This window comes from Anabrus simplex, chromosome 9, assembly GCF_040414725.1.
Source record: "Anabrus simplex isolate iqAnaSimp1 chromosome 9, ASM4041472v1, whole genome shotgun sequence".
Taxonomy (NCBI): Eukaryota; Metazoa; Arthropoda; class Insecta; order Orthoptera; family Tettigoniidae; genus Anabrus; species Anabrus simplex.
The window spans coordinates 121,351,957-121,372,662 of record NC_090273.1 but is presented as its reverse complement, the minus strand read 5'-3'; the positions used below and the strand labels follow the sequence as shown (position 1 = coordinate 121,372,662).

General features: G+C 37.6%; 1 protein-coding gene across 1 annotated transcript in view; it reads left to right on the top strand.

Annotated features, from left to right (window-relative positions):
- unc79 (UNC-79 domain-containing protein) overlaps positions 1-20,706 on the top strand; it is a 346,819-nt gene that overhangs the window by 268,629 nt on the left and 57,484 nt on the right. The window contains exons 36-38 of the mRNA XM_068229169.1: positions 1,069-1,178; positions 1,259-1,436; positions 6,313-6,424. Coding sequence (XP_068085270.1) covers positions 1,069-1,178; positions 1,259-1,436; positions 6,313-6,424 — 400 coding nt within the window. The remainder of the gene's footprint in view (positions 1-1,068; positions 1,179-1,258; positions 1,437-6,312; positions 6,425-20,706) is intronic.

Genomic DNA, 20,706 nt, shown 5'->3' with positions numbered 1-20,706 from the left:
CGACATTTCATGCAACATTGCAGTTACAAACACCTGCGGTGAGCAGTCAGTGGCAAACACAGTACAAGGACAAGATGCCCTGCTGCTGCAGAAGACAACAAACCATGCATTTGGACATAGATTGATGTAGCTCTTCTAATTGTAGCACCACAATGGTTGCATCCATGTTTTTTTTGCTATTTGCTTTATATCACACCGACACAGATATGTCTTATGGCGACGATGGGATGGGAAAGGAAGCAGCTGTGGTCTTAATTAAGGTACAGCCCTGGCATTGCCTGATGTGAAAATGGGAAACCACGGAAAACCATCTTCAGAGCTGCCGACAGTGGGGCTCGAACCCACTACCTCCTGATTACTGGATACTGGCCGCACTTAAGTGACTGCAGCTATCGAGCTCGGTGCATCCATGTTTGTTTGGCACCATTGTGACACACAGTTGGCCAAGTCCTGCGTTATGCACCATGTACCTGGAATTATGGTATGGTGGCCATCAGACTCCAGTCCCACTCATGCTTGGTGTCCAATCTCTGGTACAATGACCAGCAACCATTACATAGCAGAGGTGTTGGAGCATGTTCCTGAGGTCCTGTACCAACAGACAATGTGTGACTGAATGTGGCATGGATCATCCAATGGTTCCTGGATGACCACCGTGTCATATTGCTTCTTTGGCCTGTACATTCTTCTGATATTTTACCCATCAAAAATCTCTGATCTGTGGTTGAATGACAGTTGGCTTGCCACTGGACAACCTTGACCAGAAGGGATAAATTTTGGGCAAGTTTTGAAGCACCATGGATGGAGATACCATGCACAGACATCCGAAGTCTCTTCCTCTAAACTCCACCTCATCTAGCAATGGTTATTGCCCTCCATAGTGGGACCACACATACTCTGTATGCCATACTAAGCTGCAAGAGTAATGACGTCACCTGTGTTTGAGGGGTATTCTGTTTGGTTGTGATGACTCGCATTCTTGTTAGTGTTGAAATTTTATGGCCTGTATGACATATCAAATAAATAAAAATGACTAGATGGTAATGATACATTTTCTTGTTCCCTTAGATCAGTCATCCTCAGAGCATCAGCAGTCTTCAGAGAGAGGAGGCTCTGATTTGGACTCTGTTGCCCGCATGTACCTGAAACAAGACAGTTCTGATAAGTCAGAGACTCAGGTTGGTTAGTTTAATCAAATTTGTTGTTAATTTAGAATTTTAACTTTGGAGGATACCTTAACACTAATATTATGCTACAGTGCACCACTCCGACCATGCCAAGAGAGGAATTATATCCCAGTCGTGGAGTGAGTCCTCGCAGGCTTACTAAGCAGGTGGCACTGGACTCACCCCCTCCACATCTACAGGGAGAGTCCGATGATGCACATCCAACATTCTACCGTGGAGTACACTATGACAGGAAGCCATATTCTGGTAGTAAGTAGCCTGTTCCTTTATAATTACATTACTTTCCATTTCAATACTTTATCACTCCAAATTCATGAAAGTTATTGTGATCTTTAGGCTAGGGAATGGTACTCTGTATGAAGACAAGATATGAATGACATTACATTTCAGAAATAGTTTTTAGAATTTTTCCATCATCTTTAAACCCTACTTGTTTAAGTCACACTAACACAGCAAAGGTTCACAATTACAGAATTTTTCTGATGTTCCCACCTAATCAGTACTATTTTGTTGTAAAATTAATTTATTGACATCTAAATTACAATACTAGTTTTGATCCATGGATCATCCTCAATTGTTTACATTAACAATTAAAATAGAACACACAATCCTTAAAATCCACTTCTTTGAGTTTGTCATAAATTATATCTTAAAATCTAATAACTGTCCATGTTTCATTTCACTAGTACAATACTATCCATTGAATTAAAACACTCTTCTCAAACTTTTATAAATTTGCTGTCTTAAAATGTAGTGGCCAATTTGTTTAATTTGTTACACTGATGAATAAAAGAGTACAATCACAATCATTTTTTAAAAAAATTCTTTGAGTTGTTGCCATGTAATACAGTCTTAAAATCTAATAAAACATCTATTTCATTTCACTGACATCTCTATCTGTTGAATGGGGGATCATAAGTCTGTCCAAATTATGTAATTATGTTGCCTCAGAACACTAATCTCGGATTTTAAAATTTACTATCCTAAAATATGGTAGCGAATTGTTTAATTTATTCTTGTTATGCTATGTTAAAATCTCAATAAAATAGGGCTGCATGAAATTAGTTACATTAGTATATATATCTTTTATTTTGGCTGTACAAACTTGGTGTTGAAGGGTGGTTATACTAGGCCTGTACTTCCAGCCAAAGTCAAGGATATTTTAGACTTAGGTACTAGATTACCATATTTCACGGCATAATCGTCGCCACCGCGTAATCGTCGCATCCTTTATTTTCAATACAAAAATCGGACTTTAAACCTTTAATTATATAATCGTCGCACGTCCAAATTTTGTTCACTAATCTGGTTAAAAGGTAAATGGAACTGCAACGTAAGTTGCACATGAATGCGCAATTTAAATACGTGTATGGTTTATGGGCAATTTGGCAACACAGCCACGTTTGCGACATGTTGCCAAACGCATAAATAAATAATACCGGTATATGTATGATGCATGGCTTACCGGTAGACTATCGGCAGTTTGACAACGTGGTCGCGAGACAGTGTACTATTTATTCACCACCTACATATTATGAGTTCCCATTTGAAATACGTAAGGCTGTAAGTTATCGCTTATCGGCAACGTCGCCAGGAAATACCGGCTAGGTAGGTTGAATGGACCTCAAACCAGCCCTCAGATACAGGTAAAATTCCCTGACCCGGCCGTGAATTGAACCCGAGGCCTCCGTGTAAGAGGCAAGCACGCTACCCCTACACCATGGGGCCGGCTCCTGTGTTATTGCGCACGAAGTGAAATCCAAGACGATAACGCAGATTTCCACGGAATTATTCAGCCGAATTATTTACGATGTCTCAGTTGTCATCGCTAGACTCTTATCTTACTACTACGTCATAAGTGTCCGGGCATGGGATGAAAACTTTTATCCAAGCAGTCAAGATAATTATTATCCAATGCTATTAAAGTTTTATTTTATAAACTCGTCAGTAATGTAATGTAAAATCATCAATAACTGGGAAGAAATATTAACCTAATTACCGTATGTTTAAAAGAAATTGAAAAAAAATGAATGTTTGTTACTGACGTCTCGGAATACAGTCAACTATACAGTAGATCTACACCGCGCTAGCTAGAGCTCCAGTTTGCGAGCTTTGCGCAAGCGCAGTAGTGTGTCGTAACCAACGAGCTAAACTGATAAATTGTTGCATGCTTCCTTGCTGCCTAACAGTATTGGCTGCTCTGGAATGGACAGATCACAGATGCATTTATTTGTTTCAGATTCATGTGATTACTGTAGACATGTGTGCGTGAGAATTTAAGTTTTAAATTTGTGTTTTGGGTGTTTGCAGAAATAATTTGTTTTAATAGTGAACAATTACGGAAAGTCATTTATATCGCAAAACATTAACGTGTGAAGCATTTATAAGCGATTATGGGTAAATATAGAAACTATTCTGCGGGCTTCAAGCTAAGCGTAATTGCCTTGGCTGAACAGCACGGGAACAGAGCTGCAGAAAGAAAATTTTCTGTGAGTGAAAAGTTGGTGCGTGACTGGCGGAAAGTAAAAAACAAGCTAAAAAGCACAAACCCTTCTAGACGCGCGTTTAGAGGTCCTAAAACAGGGAAGTTTCCTATAATTGATGAAGAAGTGTTTAGGTACGTCAGTGAAATATGTAACAATGGCTGCAGTGTATCATATGAAATGTTACAAATTAAGGGACAGGAGGTAGCACGCAAACACAACATACCGGTAACTCAGTTTAAGGCGACTCGTGGGTGGATTAAGGGGTTCATGCGACGACACAATCTGTCAGTGCGAAGGAGAACAACACTAAGCCAAAAGTTGCCTGATGATTACACGGACAAGATTGTAAATTTTCACCGATTTGTCATACGTTTGCGCAAGGAAACTTCGTACTTGCTTTCTCAAATCGGTACTGCCGATCAGACTCTAATCTTTTTTTGATATGCCTCGCAACAGCACTATTGCGCTAAAAGGATCACGGAGTGTATTAATGAAAACCAGCGGTAGTGAGAAGTTGCGATGCACGGCAATGCTAGCCATTACAGCTGACGGGAGAAAGTTGCCGCCTTACATCATTTTCAAGAGGAAAACGATGCCTAAGAATATACAGTTTCCCCGTGGAATTCATGTACGAGTGCAACCAAAGGGTTGGATGGACGTAGAACTCATGCTGGACTGGGTTAAAACTGTGTGGAATAGAAGACCTGGTGCACTACTAAAACAACGAGCTCTGCTTGTTTTAGATAGTTTCTGAGGTCACCTCGTGAACGAAGTGAAGCAAATTCTCACTACAAATAAGACACGACAGATAGTCATTCCTGGTGGCCTAACATCTGCTTTGCAGGCACTAGACGTATGTGTTAATAAACCCTTTAAAGACCACTTACGTCGATTTTAGAACGAGTGGATGATGAGCGGCGATCAGCAACTGACGCCCGCCGGAAATATCAGGCGTCCACCCTTGGACTTGTTATGCTCGTGGGTGAAGAAGAGTTGGGATCTTATACCACCTGAACTAGTCTCCAAGAGCTTCAAAAGGACTGGGATTTCGAATGCAGTAGACGGTTCCGAAGATGACGCAGTGTGGCAGGGAGACGAAGAATCTGATACTGGTATTAACAGAGGCGCGGACGGCGCATCAGATAGCGAAACCTGCGATAGCGACACCGAAGATTTGGAATAAATTGCGTACCGGTAAGTCCGCATTTCACAACAAAGCGATAATTTTTTGCAAGTGTAATATTTTAACTTTAATACTCAAATTAATGACAAATTAACTTAATACGTTCATTTTTATTTTCAGGTTGGAAAAACGTGCGCCGATTTGTTGCGAAAAATTATGAATTTTGTTTTAGACTATTTTAATTATTTTGATGTATAAACGCGAGTATTACGTGCATCTTAAATTTGTATCAAATACAATTTAGTTATAAATACGGTACTTTTTTTTTAGTAATACAAATACTGGTATTAAATATTCATCATATAATGGTCGCACCCTACAATTTTTTTCGAAAATTTCGGTATAAAAAGTGCGACGATTATGCCGTGAAATACGGTACATACCCCCTGTATATCGTGCATACTATACTACAGAAATCTTGCTTCCAATGCATGTAGTCCTGTTCAAGAAGAAGAAGATCCACTTTTTGATATTCCTGATTATGATTAGGTTATGGTACAGGATTAAGTACTGGTATATGTAGGCCAACCTGATTATTGCATTTGTTGATCAAGTATGTCTTATTTGTTTGTAACAATACTTTCCTTATGCATATTATATAATGTATTGCCAGAATTATGTGTATTTCTTTTCCATAACCTATGTTATAAAACTAACACATCTATATTGAGTATACAACTTCCCTTAAGTTCATTGAGCTACTGCATCGCTAGTCTGAAATAAAACAATTTAAAATTTCTACAGAAAGATTCTCCTGTATGTATACTTTGATTTGATATGCAATACACCAGGTAAAATTACTGCAGTATGTATTTTTTGGTTCCATTTACAAAACTTAAATTTCCTCCTTTCAAGCAAAATGAGGATTAGACCATTTTTGCACATCATGTCTTCAATTGCAAAAGAACTACAGTAGATTAAATCTGTCATTTTTCTATAACTTCTGTATAATTCATGAGATAACAATGAAGCATATGTATAAAGCTCCATAAAACCAATCAAATTTACAGTATATGAACTTCTATCTGGAACAGAAATTATAAATTATTAGAAAATTTGCCTTTTAAAATACAAATTGTAATTAATTAAATGATGGTATTATCTTTTTTAAAATAATATTTTATAACTTAGGTTATAATGTGGTTTAAAATTTAAAACAAGTAATGGATTAAGATGATTTAATACTCAAAGATTATTTATGTTTAAGGAATATCTTACTTTCTATTAAGTGCAGCACTCATTATTTTTCATTGTAGGTGTATTATATCAACATCAATGTTTAAAGCAGCTATAACTGTATCTTAGTTTCATATCTAATTTGTTTCTGCTCAGTTGACTTTCATCTTCTTTCCATACCGGTATTTTCACATTTACAGCTTTAGAATGAATTAAAATTCTTCCAATTACAGATCTTCTACTATAAGTTTCAATAAAAAGAAATGTTTTCTGTCAACAGCTTCTAAGAATGAGGAACACTTTCGCACCCAAAGACAGTGGTCGAGGAAAGTTGGTGTTTTCTCCATGGGAGCACACTCAATATCAGAACATCCACGACATCCTGGATCCTGGTACGCAAATAAATTATAAACTGTCTGTATGGGCATTATCTGTAATTAGTAATTCTTTAGCACCTGATAACAGCTTTCCAATATACTGTTTGTCATTAGCTGCGGAGTTGAACGTTGTTGGATACGCCATCAATTTTATTTTATTTCAAAGAACCTTTCTTAAGAACTACTTGAATACAAATGCTTCCAGGGTTTTGGCACATACAGTTTCACCATCTTTAGAATGGCAAAGCTAGCCCCCAATCCACATTTAAATAATCTGATAAAGACCTACTTACTTATTTTTAAATTGTGTTGTTTAGTGTATAATTTTGTCACTCTTATCCACTAAGGCTTTTTTAACATACTGTAGATTGGGTAACACTGATCGTTTGTGTTATTTTTCAAAAATGCAATTCTACTGAACACCCCTGGATTTGTCTGGTCCAGTGTAGGCATTCTACAAAGGTAAAGAACTCACCGACAACAATGAATACTGACTGTATGCGTTCATCATTATTCAATGAAAGTAAGAAATCCAATAGTGAAAGGCTTAAGAATAACTTCATTTGCACAGCAAGACTTGCTGCATTCATAAGGTAAGTGATGTTAAACATGTGATCTAGGACCGCTCGCGATGTGTAAAAGAAATTTACTTGTGTTTTTTGAGTTAATATAAACATTATATATTTACATAACTATAATATTTTGTAATTTTATAGAGTAACACCGATCAAGGGAAGAGTTTATAAGAAGTTTACTGGGCAAGAAATGCTTGTATTTAGTGGTGCTTTGTACCATTTAGATTTTAAAAATAAAAAGGGCAGTTTGGTATTTTACAGGAAAAATTGGAGAAGATCTTGGAGGATTAGAGTATGAAGTCAGTTTTATGAGGAAGAAAGTATTAAAGAATGGTAAATCACTTTTGTGTTTCCAGACAACCCTGATATTGCAGAAGTGGAAAAGGAGCAAATAGTGAGGAAAGTGACTAAGATATTTTGCTCTCTTGGATGGTTTTCCTTCTCAAATATAAAAGGAATTCAGCTCAAATAGGGAGCATCTCAATAGAGATTGTCAATTATTTATGTTACGGAGTTATCCGTGGAAGGCAGAGGTGAAAGAAGGTGCGGGCTGGAATGGGTCTAACTACACTTCTTAAAGATGAATTTAAAATTTAAATAAAGGTTATATTTTCAACAGATAACAACATTTAACAATTTTCACTAGGTGAAATAACAAAGAAAATCAGGTACAATGCAACTTTACAAAAGAAAGCATAAGTTAAGGGGTCTTTACAAATTCTTGGCTACGAGCCCAAATTCGTCAATCCTTGAGCTCTCCGCTCACAACCACAAAAAACCAAAGGGCAGAACGCCCCTAATTACATGGAGCACTAGCTCCCAGCGATCAAAATGTCACGCCTCCCCGAGGCACCTTTCAAAATACCAGAAAGAGCTGACCCGCTCTCAATCCTTCAAGCCTATTAAGAGGCCATAAACGGACTTTACTACAAACTGCCCTCAAGGCACACTTATAAATAAACAGGGGTAACTTGTACCCACTCTACTGGGCCTAAAATGAAAAATAATAGGTTACTTTAAATGGCCCTAAATGCAAAAGGAATGAAGGCGTGAGTTAACTCTCCTAAATACACATTTTAAAACCTAAGAGGCACTAGGCCAATTACACAGGGGCTAATCCCAATCTATGGAGGTGACTAGTATACAAAATAAATTTAACACATTAAGAAGGAAGAGAAAAACGCTTACGAGAACATAGTCACCTCAAATTCAAAAATGAAGGGGAGCTCGAGAGGGTAAAGCACTCTCTATCCCCAATTTACAGTTGAAGAAATTTGTAGTTTTTACATAGACTGAAAAGGGATTTACATTTTAAAGAGATGGGTTACGTATTAAAGGTTTCGAACCTTCCCCGCGAGTTAAACTGCTGAGCTAGCAAGAAAAGATGTTAAATGGCCATTACCTTGTTGAAGATCTGTTGCCCGAAGAAAGGGGTGCTTCCCGACCCCTGCTACATATCCACACGCTAAGCAAGATGTTATTGAAGTGGCGCGGAGACAAGAAAATCAGCAGTTTTTATACCCTCGCGGAAAATTCGAGACCTTTCATGAATGATTAAGACCCGCCCACAAACGTTTATTAGTTAACAGCAAAAGTTACACACAAATCGATGAAGAAACACCTTATTGGTGAGAAATTAATTACAGAAATTTAGGATTGGTTAAATTCAAAACAGGCGGAAAGAAAGCTTAATATTACCAACCCCCAAATGAAAGAACAAAATTTAGTAAAGACAAAACTTATGAATACAAAATTTCTCCAAGAAAGTTCATTCCTTCGCACCAGAGTGCATTATCATAGTTTTTTAGTAGAGACATCTGTTAGAGAATGTCCACACTTCTTGATCAACAAAAGCAAATCAAAAACACCCAGTGACATCTTCTGATGAACAGTAGAGTTGATTCAGTTGTTACAGTTCAGGGTTTTTCCTATAGAGAGGTACTTTAAGGCGGAAAATTCAAATTTGCAGCGTAGAGGTGTACCAACCGGTACAATTTATATCCAGAATTTGAAAACTTGTTTCTTTTTTCATTTATGTAAGGCTGTTCCTATAATATAAGGAAATTAAGATTGTAATCCATTGATTTATTATTATGGTTATTCATTATGCTTTCTAGGGGCTGCCTGGCCGAGGCGGTAAAAGCATGCTCGGTTAACCCGGAAGGACGTGGGTTCGAATCCCCGTCAGGAAGTCGTAAAATTTAAGAAACGAGATTTCTACTTCCGGAGCTGCATATGGCCTTGAGGTTCACTCAGCCTACACCAAAAATGAGTACCACATTAATTACTGGGGATAAAGGCAGCCGGCCGTAGAGTTAACCACTCTACTCCATCACGTGCCGAGGTTAATAATGGTGGAAGCCTTTACCTTCCACTCCTCCAAGGGTCTTCATGGCCTGTACAGGGGTGACTTTGCTTTTGCATTATGTTTTCTGTATTAGACTATATCATTATCTTCTTAAATAAATAAATTAATTAATTAAGTACATTTCACTGCTGCCAGTATGTAATATTTTGTTACTTCAGCAATGTTTATAGTGTAACATTTATTTTTATGATATAAATTGCTAATTGATATCAGATTTATGTTTGGTTCCAATGCATATTTCAGATATGTTAGCGCATATTTTACACTTTTTAGCACATATTTTGGCATTTTTAAGTGCATAATTATCCAAAGCCTGATGATGACAGTCAAAAATATCGTCATGGTAGAAAATATTCACTCAAAGTCAGTGGGTTGCATGCTCTACCTGGATATTTCTTGTTTTACATAGCTCTTCTAATTATTCACTGAATGGTAATGAAGTTAATTTATAAAGTGAGAACTAACATACAACAGTATGTTTATAGTGTTGAGAAATACTGGGTGAACATATTACAGGATTCCTGTGGGTGCAGTGGGGAGTAGAGTTGGCTAGCGTGTGTATGCTTCGAAACACTGAGCCGATGCAATCAACTGTCTCAATATCAATCAATCAATCAATACTGATCTGCATTTAGGGCAGTCGCCCAGGTGGCAGATTCCCTATCTGTTGCTTTCCTAGCCTTTTCCGAAATGATTTCAAAGAAATTGGAAATTTATTGAACATCTCCCTTGGTAAGTTATTCCAATCCCTAACTCCCCTTCCTATAAATGAATATTTGCCCCAGTTTGTCCTCTTGAATTCCAACTTTATCTTCATATTGTGATCTTTCCTACTTTTATAGACGCCATTCAAACCTATTCGTCTACTAATGTCATTCCACGCCATCTCTCCGCTGACAGCTCGGAACATACCACTTAGTCGAGCAGCTCTTCTTCTTTCTCTCAATTCTTCCCAACCCAAACATTGCAACATTTCTTGACGCATCAACGCTTCACTGTTTCGAAGCAGTGAGATTACTTTGTGTGTCATGTCACGTAAACAGTGGCGGTGCTTTATCTTCTTGCTTTAATAGAAACATTCCACGTGACATTGCCCTGAAGATGAGCTGACACTCATTAATAGATGCTTCACATTCTGAACCACAATTCAGGTCATTAAAATAACAATGTACTCTGCAATGTAAGGTCTTAAGTTTTACACAGAAGAAGGACATTATTTTCAAAGTTGAGTCATACTATAAGAGAAAGATGCTCCCGCTTGTCAAGTGCAAAATTTTCTACAATTATGTCTTTAAACTTCAATTTGAAGTAGATTTTCAAACTGTATTAGGTCATATTGTTACTTTACATATAATACCAACCTTGGACTTTTCTTAGATTTAAGTTCTCATTTTATAATCATTCAAATTAGTTAATTTAGTTTATCAACTATCTTATTATGCATTCATAAGTAGTTTAGGTTGTTTGTTAATGTACGTAAAATTCTGATTTCCGACTCTTCTTGGATTTCATTACTACAGTAATTTTATAATTATGCACGTTAGTTCATTTACTTAGGCTAGTATTTTACTATGCTTTTGTAACTGGATTAGGTTAAGTTTGTTATTGTACATAGAAAACCTATTCTTAACTCTTCTTAAACTTCACTAATCATTTTATGATTATTCAGATTAGTTCCTTTTAACTGTAAAACTGATCCCTTATAGGACCATTTTTAGTGCTTAGTGAAGAAGCAAATGCATAATATTACCATATACTAGCGCTATTACACTATACATCATCTATTTATCATACTGTATTTGGTCATTAAATATCTCATGAGCCTCAAATTTTATCATTATCAGAACATCAAACAGTTTATTCAGTAAACTGAACTTAGCTATGAAGCGTGGTTCATGTTTCACCATGTCATCGCGAAACACTGCTTCTCTTGTAGTCCGAGACAGAAGTGCGCCGTGTGTCGACACACTGCTTCACTGTACTATCGGCGAAACACTGTCCAGATACTGCATATAGGAACACTGTTTCTCTTGCAGTCCGTAACGGAAGTGCGCCTTGCGTCGACACACTGCTTCACCATGCCATCGCGAGACACTGTCCAGATACTGCATATAGGAACACTGTTTCTCTTGCAGTCCTAGACAGAAGTGTGCTGTGCATTGAAGCACTTCTTCGAAACAATTCGCTGTGACGTATCGAACGTTTTGAAACAGTCAGCAGTGTCACTTCGCCTATCTCTAGTGGGGAGTTGCATGTGCCCCGCAGCATGTACTCGCAGCCGGCCAGCAACACAAGTCCATACTTTACCGAAGAAAAACAACTTTGGTTCTAGAGTCATTTGCTAATGATATTACTATTAAAAGAATCGGCCGGCCCCGTGGTGTAGGGTTAGCATGCCTGCCTCTTAACCGGAGGCCTGGGGTTCAATTCCCGGCCAGGTCAGGGATTTTTACCTGGATCTGAGGGCTGGTTCGAGGTCCACTCAGCCTACATGTTAAGAATTGAGGAGCTATCTGACAGTGAGATAGCGCCCCTGGTCTAGAAAGCCAAGAATAATGGCCGAGAGGATTCATCGTGCTGACCACATGAGATCTAGTTATCTGCAGGCCTTCGGGTTGAGCAGCGGTTGCTTGGTAGGACAAGGCCCTTCAGGCCTGTAGTGCCATGGGGTTAGGTTAGGTTAAGTTAGGTTAGGTTGGGTTATTAAAAGAATCACTGAAAAAGATGCGTTCTCGCCTATATCACACAAGAAGATATTGGAACGGCTTTCCTTCTTTTTCCAAGCATTTCTGGCATCGACTAACAAAATTATCCATCACTATTCTTAATTCCCTTGGGGAAATTGAATTTACTTCTCAACGGATGATTGTCTTCAGTTCCTCTAAGGGGTGGTATTTGCCCTGTACAATTTATCTTTGAATGAACCCCAGACACAATGTTCACGGGGGTTAGGTCAGGAAAGCCGGGAGGGTTAATACTGTTACTGATAAATATATCGTCAAACACTTCTTCAGTTGCTCACATTGAAACATTGGCTAGGTGAGCCATCACAGATTTCTGCTGGAAAAATGCAAAACTACTGTCACACTCAGATAATTCTGCAAGGAAGGGTTGAAAAATTACTTGCCCATATCTGTCATTGTGATTATATTGTACCAGAAATGCCCACACATAGCAATCTTGGAGAACATGGATTTACGCAAGGTGTGTACGGTTCATGCTTGGAATACATTCATGCTTGAAATGCATACATAATTTGAGAGGTTCTCAAAATAAACTTTAAAAAAATTGAACTATTTGTTTATTTATGAAGGAAGACAAGTTGCATATCACCTTTAATACAACCGGATTTGGAAAAGAGGAGTGAATGTCCCGTACAGACGTATGAATTTAGTTCCGTTCACGCGTGATAATGGGGTATTTATTTACAAAGGTAAATGATGTTTTGTTCACTGAGACCACTTTGTTATGTGTAATACTACAGATGGTATTGTCATGACCTTCAACCACTTGTACAAGAAAGCAATTTCTCTTCACTGAAGGTACTTGCTTAAGTCTATTTCAACTCTAATGTAGAATAAATGCTAATCAGGTTTCAAGCTGTATTTACGAACTCCTAGTTTTATGCACTGCCTTAAAGACTGAGTCAACATCTCCACTCGAGGAAAGAAAGACTTTGAATTACACATGGAAATACAAGTCCTAAGATTAGCACTCGACATTCAACTAAGTTTAAATTCACAGTTCTAGAATCTAAGTTCAACTGCAGAGTTCTGATATAACTTGAAAAATGCAAGTCCGACGTACACTACTCGGAATGTGAACTGATAGAAAATATTCAGTCACCTTTGTACAATGGATTTTTGTTGAAGTTCACAGTAACACACTTGCAGAATTTCATCGTAGACTGTCCTACCATCAGCCAGTGTGGCTAGGCTGTGGAATCACAACACTGTCTATTGTGTCGCCTAGTCCTCAAATTTATATGAAATCAGCTGGTTGCAGCAAGAGATTTCCCTACAACTTCAGCTTGCAATAACTTTGTCAGCTTTCCATGGATTGGCTCGAGACTTGGTAATTATGCATAGTTTAGCACTGGCTACATGGTGATATAGTCCAAATCATGATGCTAATTTTATTGAGTTATCAGGCATGGAACTATAGAACATTCTATATGATGTAGCCCATCCTTGGTTGATCAGCACAAAGCTCGCTCCTCATTCGCCAGCTCTGGTTGTCTAATCTTGCATGAAGCAGGTACTTTGAACTTTAAATACTTTGAGACAGGGCGCTGTATCAGCGTTCCTGGTTCAATATCTTTACAAAAATTGGCCCTTTTCACCAGTAACTGGGCACTATACCCTTTTTTTTTATTGATCAGGATTTGGTTTCTCATGCAGCATAGGTTTTTGGGAACTCCAGTATTGGTAGCTTTGCATATTAACACACCCTTATAAGTGAAACCAAGCTTCATCAGAAAACAGAATGAGAAAGATGTTTGAATTTATGAACTTCATATGAAATGACTGAGGATATTTGGAACGTAAGCAATGCATAAACATTATAGCAATTGATATTGCTAAGGAAGGAAAGAAAAGAAAGAAGGAATAATTGAATATTGACTTTATGGTAGATATCCTATGGAATAAGAGTGAGTGTGATATTTACTGTGTTTGATGAAAAAATATAACATTTATTTTATTTACAATACCATATTTATTATTCAGTATTACTGTTTGATGGGAGGTGGGGGCATGATTAGCGCACTGGCTTAGTTGCTGGTTTTCCTACTGGATTGTTGAGGTTCACATCTCGGTCGATCCCAGGTTGGAATTTTCACCTGAAAGATCATGTGGGATCAGAAAAGGCATCCAGCCTTAAATTTCCGGCCAAAACTGAAATGAACCTGGGTAGCTCCAGTGACCCCAGAAACACCTAGGATAAGCGGAAGAATGTTTTATTATTGAATATTACTGTTACTTCTGGAAAATGGTCGATGCTGAAAGAACAATGCCCATGTGAATCAAGAAATAACCAATGCTTCAGTTGATTTCTAGAGATGGTTGATATATAAAAGTATTGCAATAGCTGTCAAAAAATCTATAAATGAGAAGTGGTCGAGTTCAATTTAGATGTGAAATTGTTAGTCATATTTGATACTGTCAGAATGAAGGTCACTGTAGAAGAGGGTATACTGTGGGACTAGGTATTTCTACCAGAGTAAGTCGGTAAATAGATCAAAATGTTTGTAAACATAATATTAAACTGAATACAACCTTGCCATTGATGCTTTCATGGCCCATACTTATAGACATGATATAGGCTTTTGGGCTTACGCCATGTCAAGAAACTAAAGTGAAATTCCTTATGTTTCACAGAGAACTTTGCTCTGCATCTTCAAAACAAAATCTTCACTGTTCACAAGAAAAGCTTCTCAAGAATGAGGTTTGAATGTAGACGTCGTAATTGAAGTGGAAATGGTATCTTCATTCATCACCAGATGGCTCACCGGACGTGGTACAGCACTAGCGTTCGAAGCGGAAGCTGACAGAACCTTCAGAATCAGTCTGAGAGGGAGTCACATATGAAAGTATGACATAGACACAAGCCTGGAATGAAACACCTGGCGATGAGGAACGTACAAACTCAGAAAACACCGAAACGAAGTAACAATAGTGAAGGGATGGGGAAGGGAACTACCTACGTAAATCCTTAATTGCTGGCAACTATGTATTACTTAATTGATAGCTAGTGTCCCTGTTGAAATTGTTAGGATTTCTACGTATTTCCACAGCTTCCCATATATCCTCGACCTGTAGTGTCTAGTGTGGGTAAGAGCTCGAGCATCTAAAAATAAAGTCTTAAATTTTAGATGAATAATTCATTAACTGTGGAGTTTATCCACATCTTAATAACAGTTCACAGACATTAATAACTTGTTTTTCAACCAGTATTCTATTAGAGTTCTTTTTATGACATTGTGGTTACAACACCATTTATCTTATTGAGGTTAAGATGAAAAAGATTAGCATAAGAAGTTCAGCTTACAAGTATTTTATGTGGTGTTCTAGTCTTTTCCATACATCACAGCCAAATGCTTAACTGTTTTAAGTAGAATAATTGTGATTAACATTTATTTTTATACTTGTAAATATTTTTAAACTTTGAAAGGATAATCTCAAATGCTTAACAAAATCAGGATTCTGATTCTAATTTAGAGAAGATATAATTGGCTGATGATGCTTGTAATACAAGCAAAATATGTCCCATTAAAAAAATTATGTAAAACGTTTATATCCTAATCACAAGGATTTTATTGTATTGAATAGGTGGCTACTTAACAAACTCTTGGTGAGTGTCGTGAGAATGCCTTGTTTTTGTGCTGGATGGTGGTAAGAATCTGCATGAAAATAACGATTTGTGTGGGTAGGCTTACGATAGACGCTATGTCCTAAGGAGCCATCCATTTTCTTTCTTACTAGTACATCCAAGAAAAGAAGGCATCCGTCCGACTCCATCTCCATAGTGAATTTAATTGAAGGATGTTGCTGATTTAGGTGGTTTAGAATTAGATTAAGTTTCTCAGGACTTCTGTCCAGACCACAAATATATCATCAACATACCTCCACCAAATCATCAGTTTGACGGGCGCCGAAGCAATAGCCTCCTCCTCAAAATGCTCCATAAAGAAATTAGCCACTATGGGAGAAAGTGGACTTCCCATAGACACTCCGTCTGTCTGTTCGTAAAAATTCCCACCCCACAAGAAATAGCTGGAAGTCATGAACAGATGTTCAATGAGAGACATGACCGAGTCAATTGGCACTTTAGAGAACAAAGACTCCACATCGAAACTCACCAAAAGTGCATTAGGTTGAATGGTTATGGTTGACAACTTGTTGACGAAATACCAAGAGTCCCTAATGTATGATTCATTATGTCGTATGTGTGGCTGAAGCAATTTGCTTAGGTATTTAGCCAAAGTGTACGTAGGAGAACCTATCGCACTAACAATAGGTCTGAGGGGAACATCTTTTGTATGGATCTTAGGAAGTCCAAATAGTCTAGGTGGCACTGCATCCCCCAGGGACAGATGGTTAGCCTCCTCTTTTGGAATTGAAGATTGCCTTAAGAGCTTCGCGGTGGCATTGGACACTCAGGTAGTAAGGTCATGTGAGCTCGGCCTGTAAACAGGCTCTGACAATATAGCCGAGATCTTATTCTTATACTCGTCAGTGCCCATAACCACTGTCGCATTATCCTTATCAGCTGAGAGAATGGTCAGTTCAGAATTATCTCTAAGTTCCTTCAGAGCTCTCCTCTCGCCTCTTGTTAAATTGGGCATGGGTACAACAGCGGGCCTTATGAGTCTCACACATTTCTGTATTAACTTCTCAGCCTCATCCATAGATAGTTTGTGGATGGCTTCCTCAATCGAAGTAATTAACTCCTCATTGGAAATTTTAGAGGGAACAATAGTGAAACATAAAGAATTTCACCGTATTTTCTTGACACGGCATAAGCCCAAAATCCTATATCATGTGTATGAATACAGTCTTGTAAATTATTTATGATGTGATTTATATGAGCTCTTATTTCTCAACATAAAACCTATCAAGCTTGATGCAATTAATCCATCACTTTACTAGCGACCTTCATACCTGCAGCATAAGATTATCTGGTCTGCTTTTTCAGCCAACGTCGCATCTTACGTTCATCCACATCATCCATGAAGGATGTGCTGCCAAGGTGAGTTCTTAGCAGACCAGACAGATGGAAATCAATGGATGCAAAGTCTGGACTGTAAGGCAGAAGTTCAAGAAGTGTTTTCTGTAGTGGTTTAAACTTCTGCATTAGTCAAGCCTGTGTATGTTCTGGCAATGCCTGATAGAACAATACTAACCTGATAACAATAGAACAGCAAGTGTTTTTCCAAATTGCAGACCAAAGCATTATATAAACTTCACAATAGCATTTACTCTCTCACCTCACTTCTGGAAATGGACTGGAAGCACCCCTTGGAAACCCAAAGCACTGTGAACTTAACCTTATACACAAATTATATAACCTTTAATTTTTTCATAGGCAAAATAAAGAATGTTTCCATTGCATTGAAGCATGTTTTGATTTGAATTGGTAAGGAAGAATCTCGGATTTACCCCATGTTACAACCTTATTATATTTATCATCTCCTTCATTTGCTCAGATAAGAAGGCTAAATGGAGTGAAGTATGAAATATTTACGTACCATATAGGACAATAGAAACTCACCGTGTAAGCATGTGTGGATACATACACATGAAAGAAAGACATACGTCCAAAATTTCCAGCTGCAGCCTTTGTCAATAGAATAAGATTGATGGAGCACATTGCTGACAAGTAGACGTTGTTGTAAGTTAAAGGTGGGCGGCAAGATAGGCAAGACAAAAGAACATAAAACAAGGAGCAGTTATCTAATGTTAAGGCCATGTGCTTCCCTAGATTTAAGCAACAGTTGACATCCAACTTAGGAATCTCTAAGGGCAATGGATGGGAAGAAAGGGGTTAAATGATTAAGGTATTTAACTGCAAAACAGTCATCAAATGTGATATGATGGAGTCAGGTGTGAATGGGGACAGGTTCTGCGGTGGCCATGTATTAATTTGGCTAGTGTGTTGGTAGTTAAGTCAATGGAGGAAACTGGCAGAATCTGCACTGAAGTTGATAGATGATGTTGGATGAAGTAAAGTCATGATGACTTTGTATGGGCTAAGGCTTGTTGACTGTTTGTCTGGTGAAAATGGTGCTGGGTGAATGTAGGTGCCAGGTGTTACAGCAGTTGTGTTTACACAGTAAGGAGCCAGAAGTAGGTGTGCTTCATAAAGAGTGAGAATGTTTTTGAGAATTGATGAGTGTCTGAATATTACTGTGGGATTTCTTTTTTTAAGTAGATCACAAGTATGGGGTAAGGATGAGGGAAGTTTGAAATGCTTGTTTTAAAATGTGATTGATTTTGTGGAGACCAAGGGTGATATGTGGTTATGAAAGGTTCTGGGTTTGGTTGCTTGAGGGGAACTGAGAACAGAGTTCATGGATCAGGATCAGCCAATTGGTTGGGGTCTCCATTCACACTCAGCTCCATCAAACCACAGTCATTGTTTGTTTCATAGTTAAAATCCTTAAACATTTATCCTCATTCTCCCACCCTCTTACCCTTAGAAATACCTAACAAGGGAATTCTTTGAGGTGTTATACTCCAATTGTGTCCAAATTTTTCATGCAGATAGCTAGGCTAGTGGACATTCAAAGGTGAAATATGTATGTGCCCATATTAATATTTAATGTTTATGCTAATTATTTATTGTTGAAAGTGGTGAAAATACGTCCAGAGACACACTGCAGTAGTTCATGACTGAAGTAAGATTGAGAAGGATGAGTCAGTCATACAACTGAGCATTGGTTTATATGCAACTTCCATACACTCCCCTGCTCCCTGATTATCCTTATTGTCACTATAGCAAGGACGAAGGTTGAAGTCAAAATGTTCGCCACTAATATGGTTCACAGATTCACAGACTTGTAACAAGCGGATTAGATATACAATTACATCATGCCCCAATCACTGAATTCTGATGAGCTATTTCTATAATCGCTCAGAGTGTATAACATACATACTGTACTCATTAAAAGCCCAAATTAGTTTCAACAGGTGTGGTAGGTGTTTCCTTTTTTAACTTTCTTGGAAACAGTGTTCTAGACAAAGAACAATGAATTCACCCCTTCATCCCTTGGAACACCATGCTGTTATGAATATACAACATCTACTTTTACGCTACTGCATATTATTCACTCTGCGTTTTGCAGCATTACCTGCCATAATGCATTGCTGATCGGCAAATACTCTTCCAATCAAACCCAGCCAACACTCAGCTGTACTGTAAAAGCATAACTCATCCTCTCAACTTTGCCATGGCCACTTGACACTACATGGTGCATCTCCACAAATATTTTCACAGTTTTCATTGTTAAATAAGCAGCATTAAATATACATTTGGGCACGTACAGTTTTCACTTTTGTGAAGTACACTATCTGCATGCAAACTTTGATCTGAATCAGAAGATTTCCCTCGTAAATTAGACATTAACTGATGCTCAGGTGTAGGGAAGCACCTGGCCGTGCTGTTGTTTTCTTTTTTTTTCCCTTCAGAAATGCAGTTTAATACATTATTCAAAACATTAAAGTAAAAAAATAATTCATTTCAAATAATAACTTTTTAAGTCTTCAATGGAGATTTTGAAGTGAGGATTCACATCTAACGGTGCATTGATCTGTTATTATATGTTCAGTTTTAGTGGTATCCTGAATTTTTTCACTTTGACAGTCACAAAATCATCTATATCTTCTGAGGAGTTTAAGTCTGATACTACTTTATATTCGATCAACAGAATACTGTAGATAAATAGTTCAATAAACCAATCAATCCATTAAACTTCTGAACCCCCTACATATAGTTCTTGAAATTGATTGCCATATTCAATACTGAATTAAGCATGTGCATGACATAATATGCTGCCACCTACTGAAATCATTAGAAATCACTAACTACTGTTTACAGCAATCCAGTATTACTTTATGGCCTATTTACTGAGTTGCTCTTATAACCACATGTTATGAAGATGTAAATAAAATAATTGTCATGATGTTAATCTTTTGCTTACTCACATCGAAGTCAGTGTGCAATATAAATAAATCATGTCAAATAAAAAGCACTTAATTTAGATATTAGTGCCTGATTAATTAAATATGAATATGCACTGTTTTTCACACTTAACAAATTATTGCATGATTCTTCTTTCCTTTTTCTGTCAATGTTTAATTATTTATTTATAAAAGGTGCAGAAAATCTTTCCAAATACTGGTACTATAGTAAAATCCAAAGAATTATATGGGGCATAATGAGCAGCAAAGACCTGGATATAATAGATAAAGTTTGCTGAAAGTAATGGGGCTACCAGAATGCACAGCTAATACTGGTGTTAGAATATCATGGTACGTACAGATATAATACACAGACATACATTGCAAAAATGGTAATGAAATGCTTGAGGGCAGGTACTATAATACTTGTTGTTACGGCAGATATTGAGCAGATTGTGTGGTAGAGGAGGGAAGTTAATGGAGTACAGGGTACTGGAATGTGGGGTATGGGTAAGAGAATTATGTCGCTTGCTGCTAGCAACTTTGCCAGCTTGATTTTGACTGTTAGTCCTGCATATCATTAATTTTTTTCACCATCATTTTGGTTTAGTGAAGTTTGGCTAAGCAGGGTTTTACTGTATGTATAAGTGTGGCTGCTATTTTATGATAGAATGA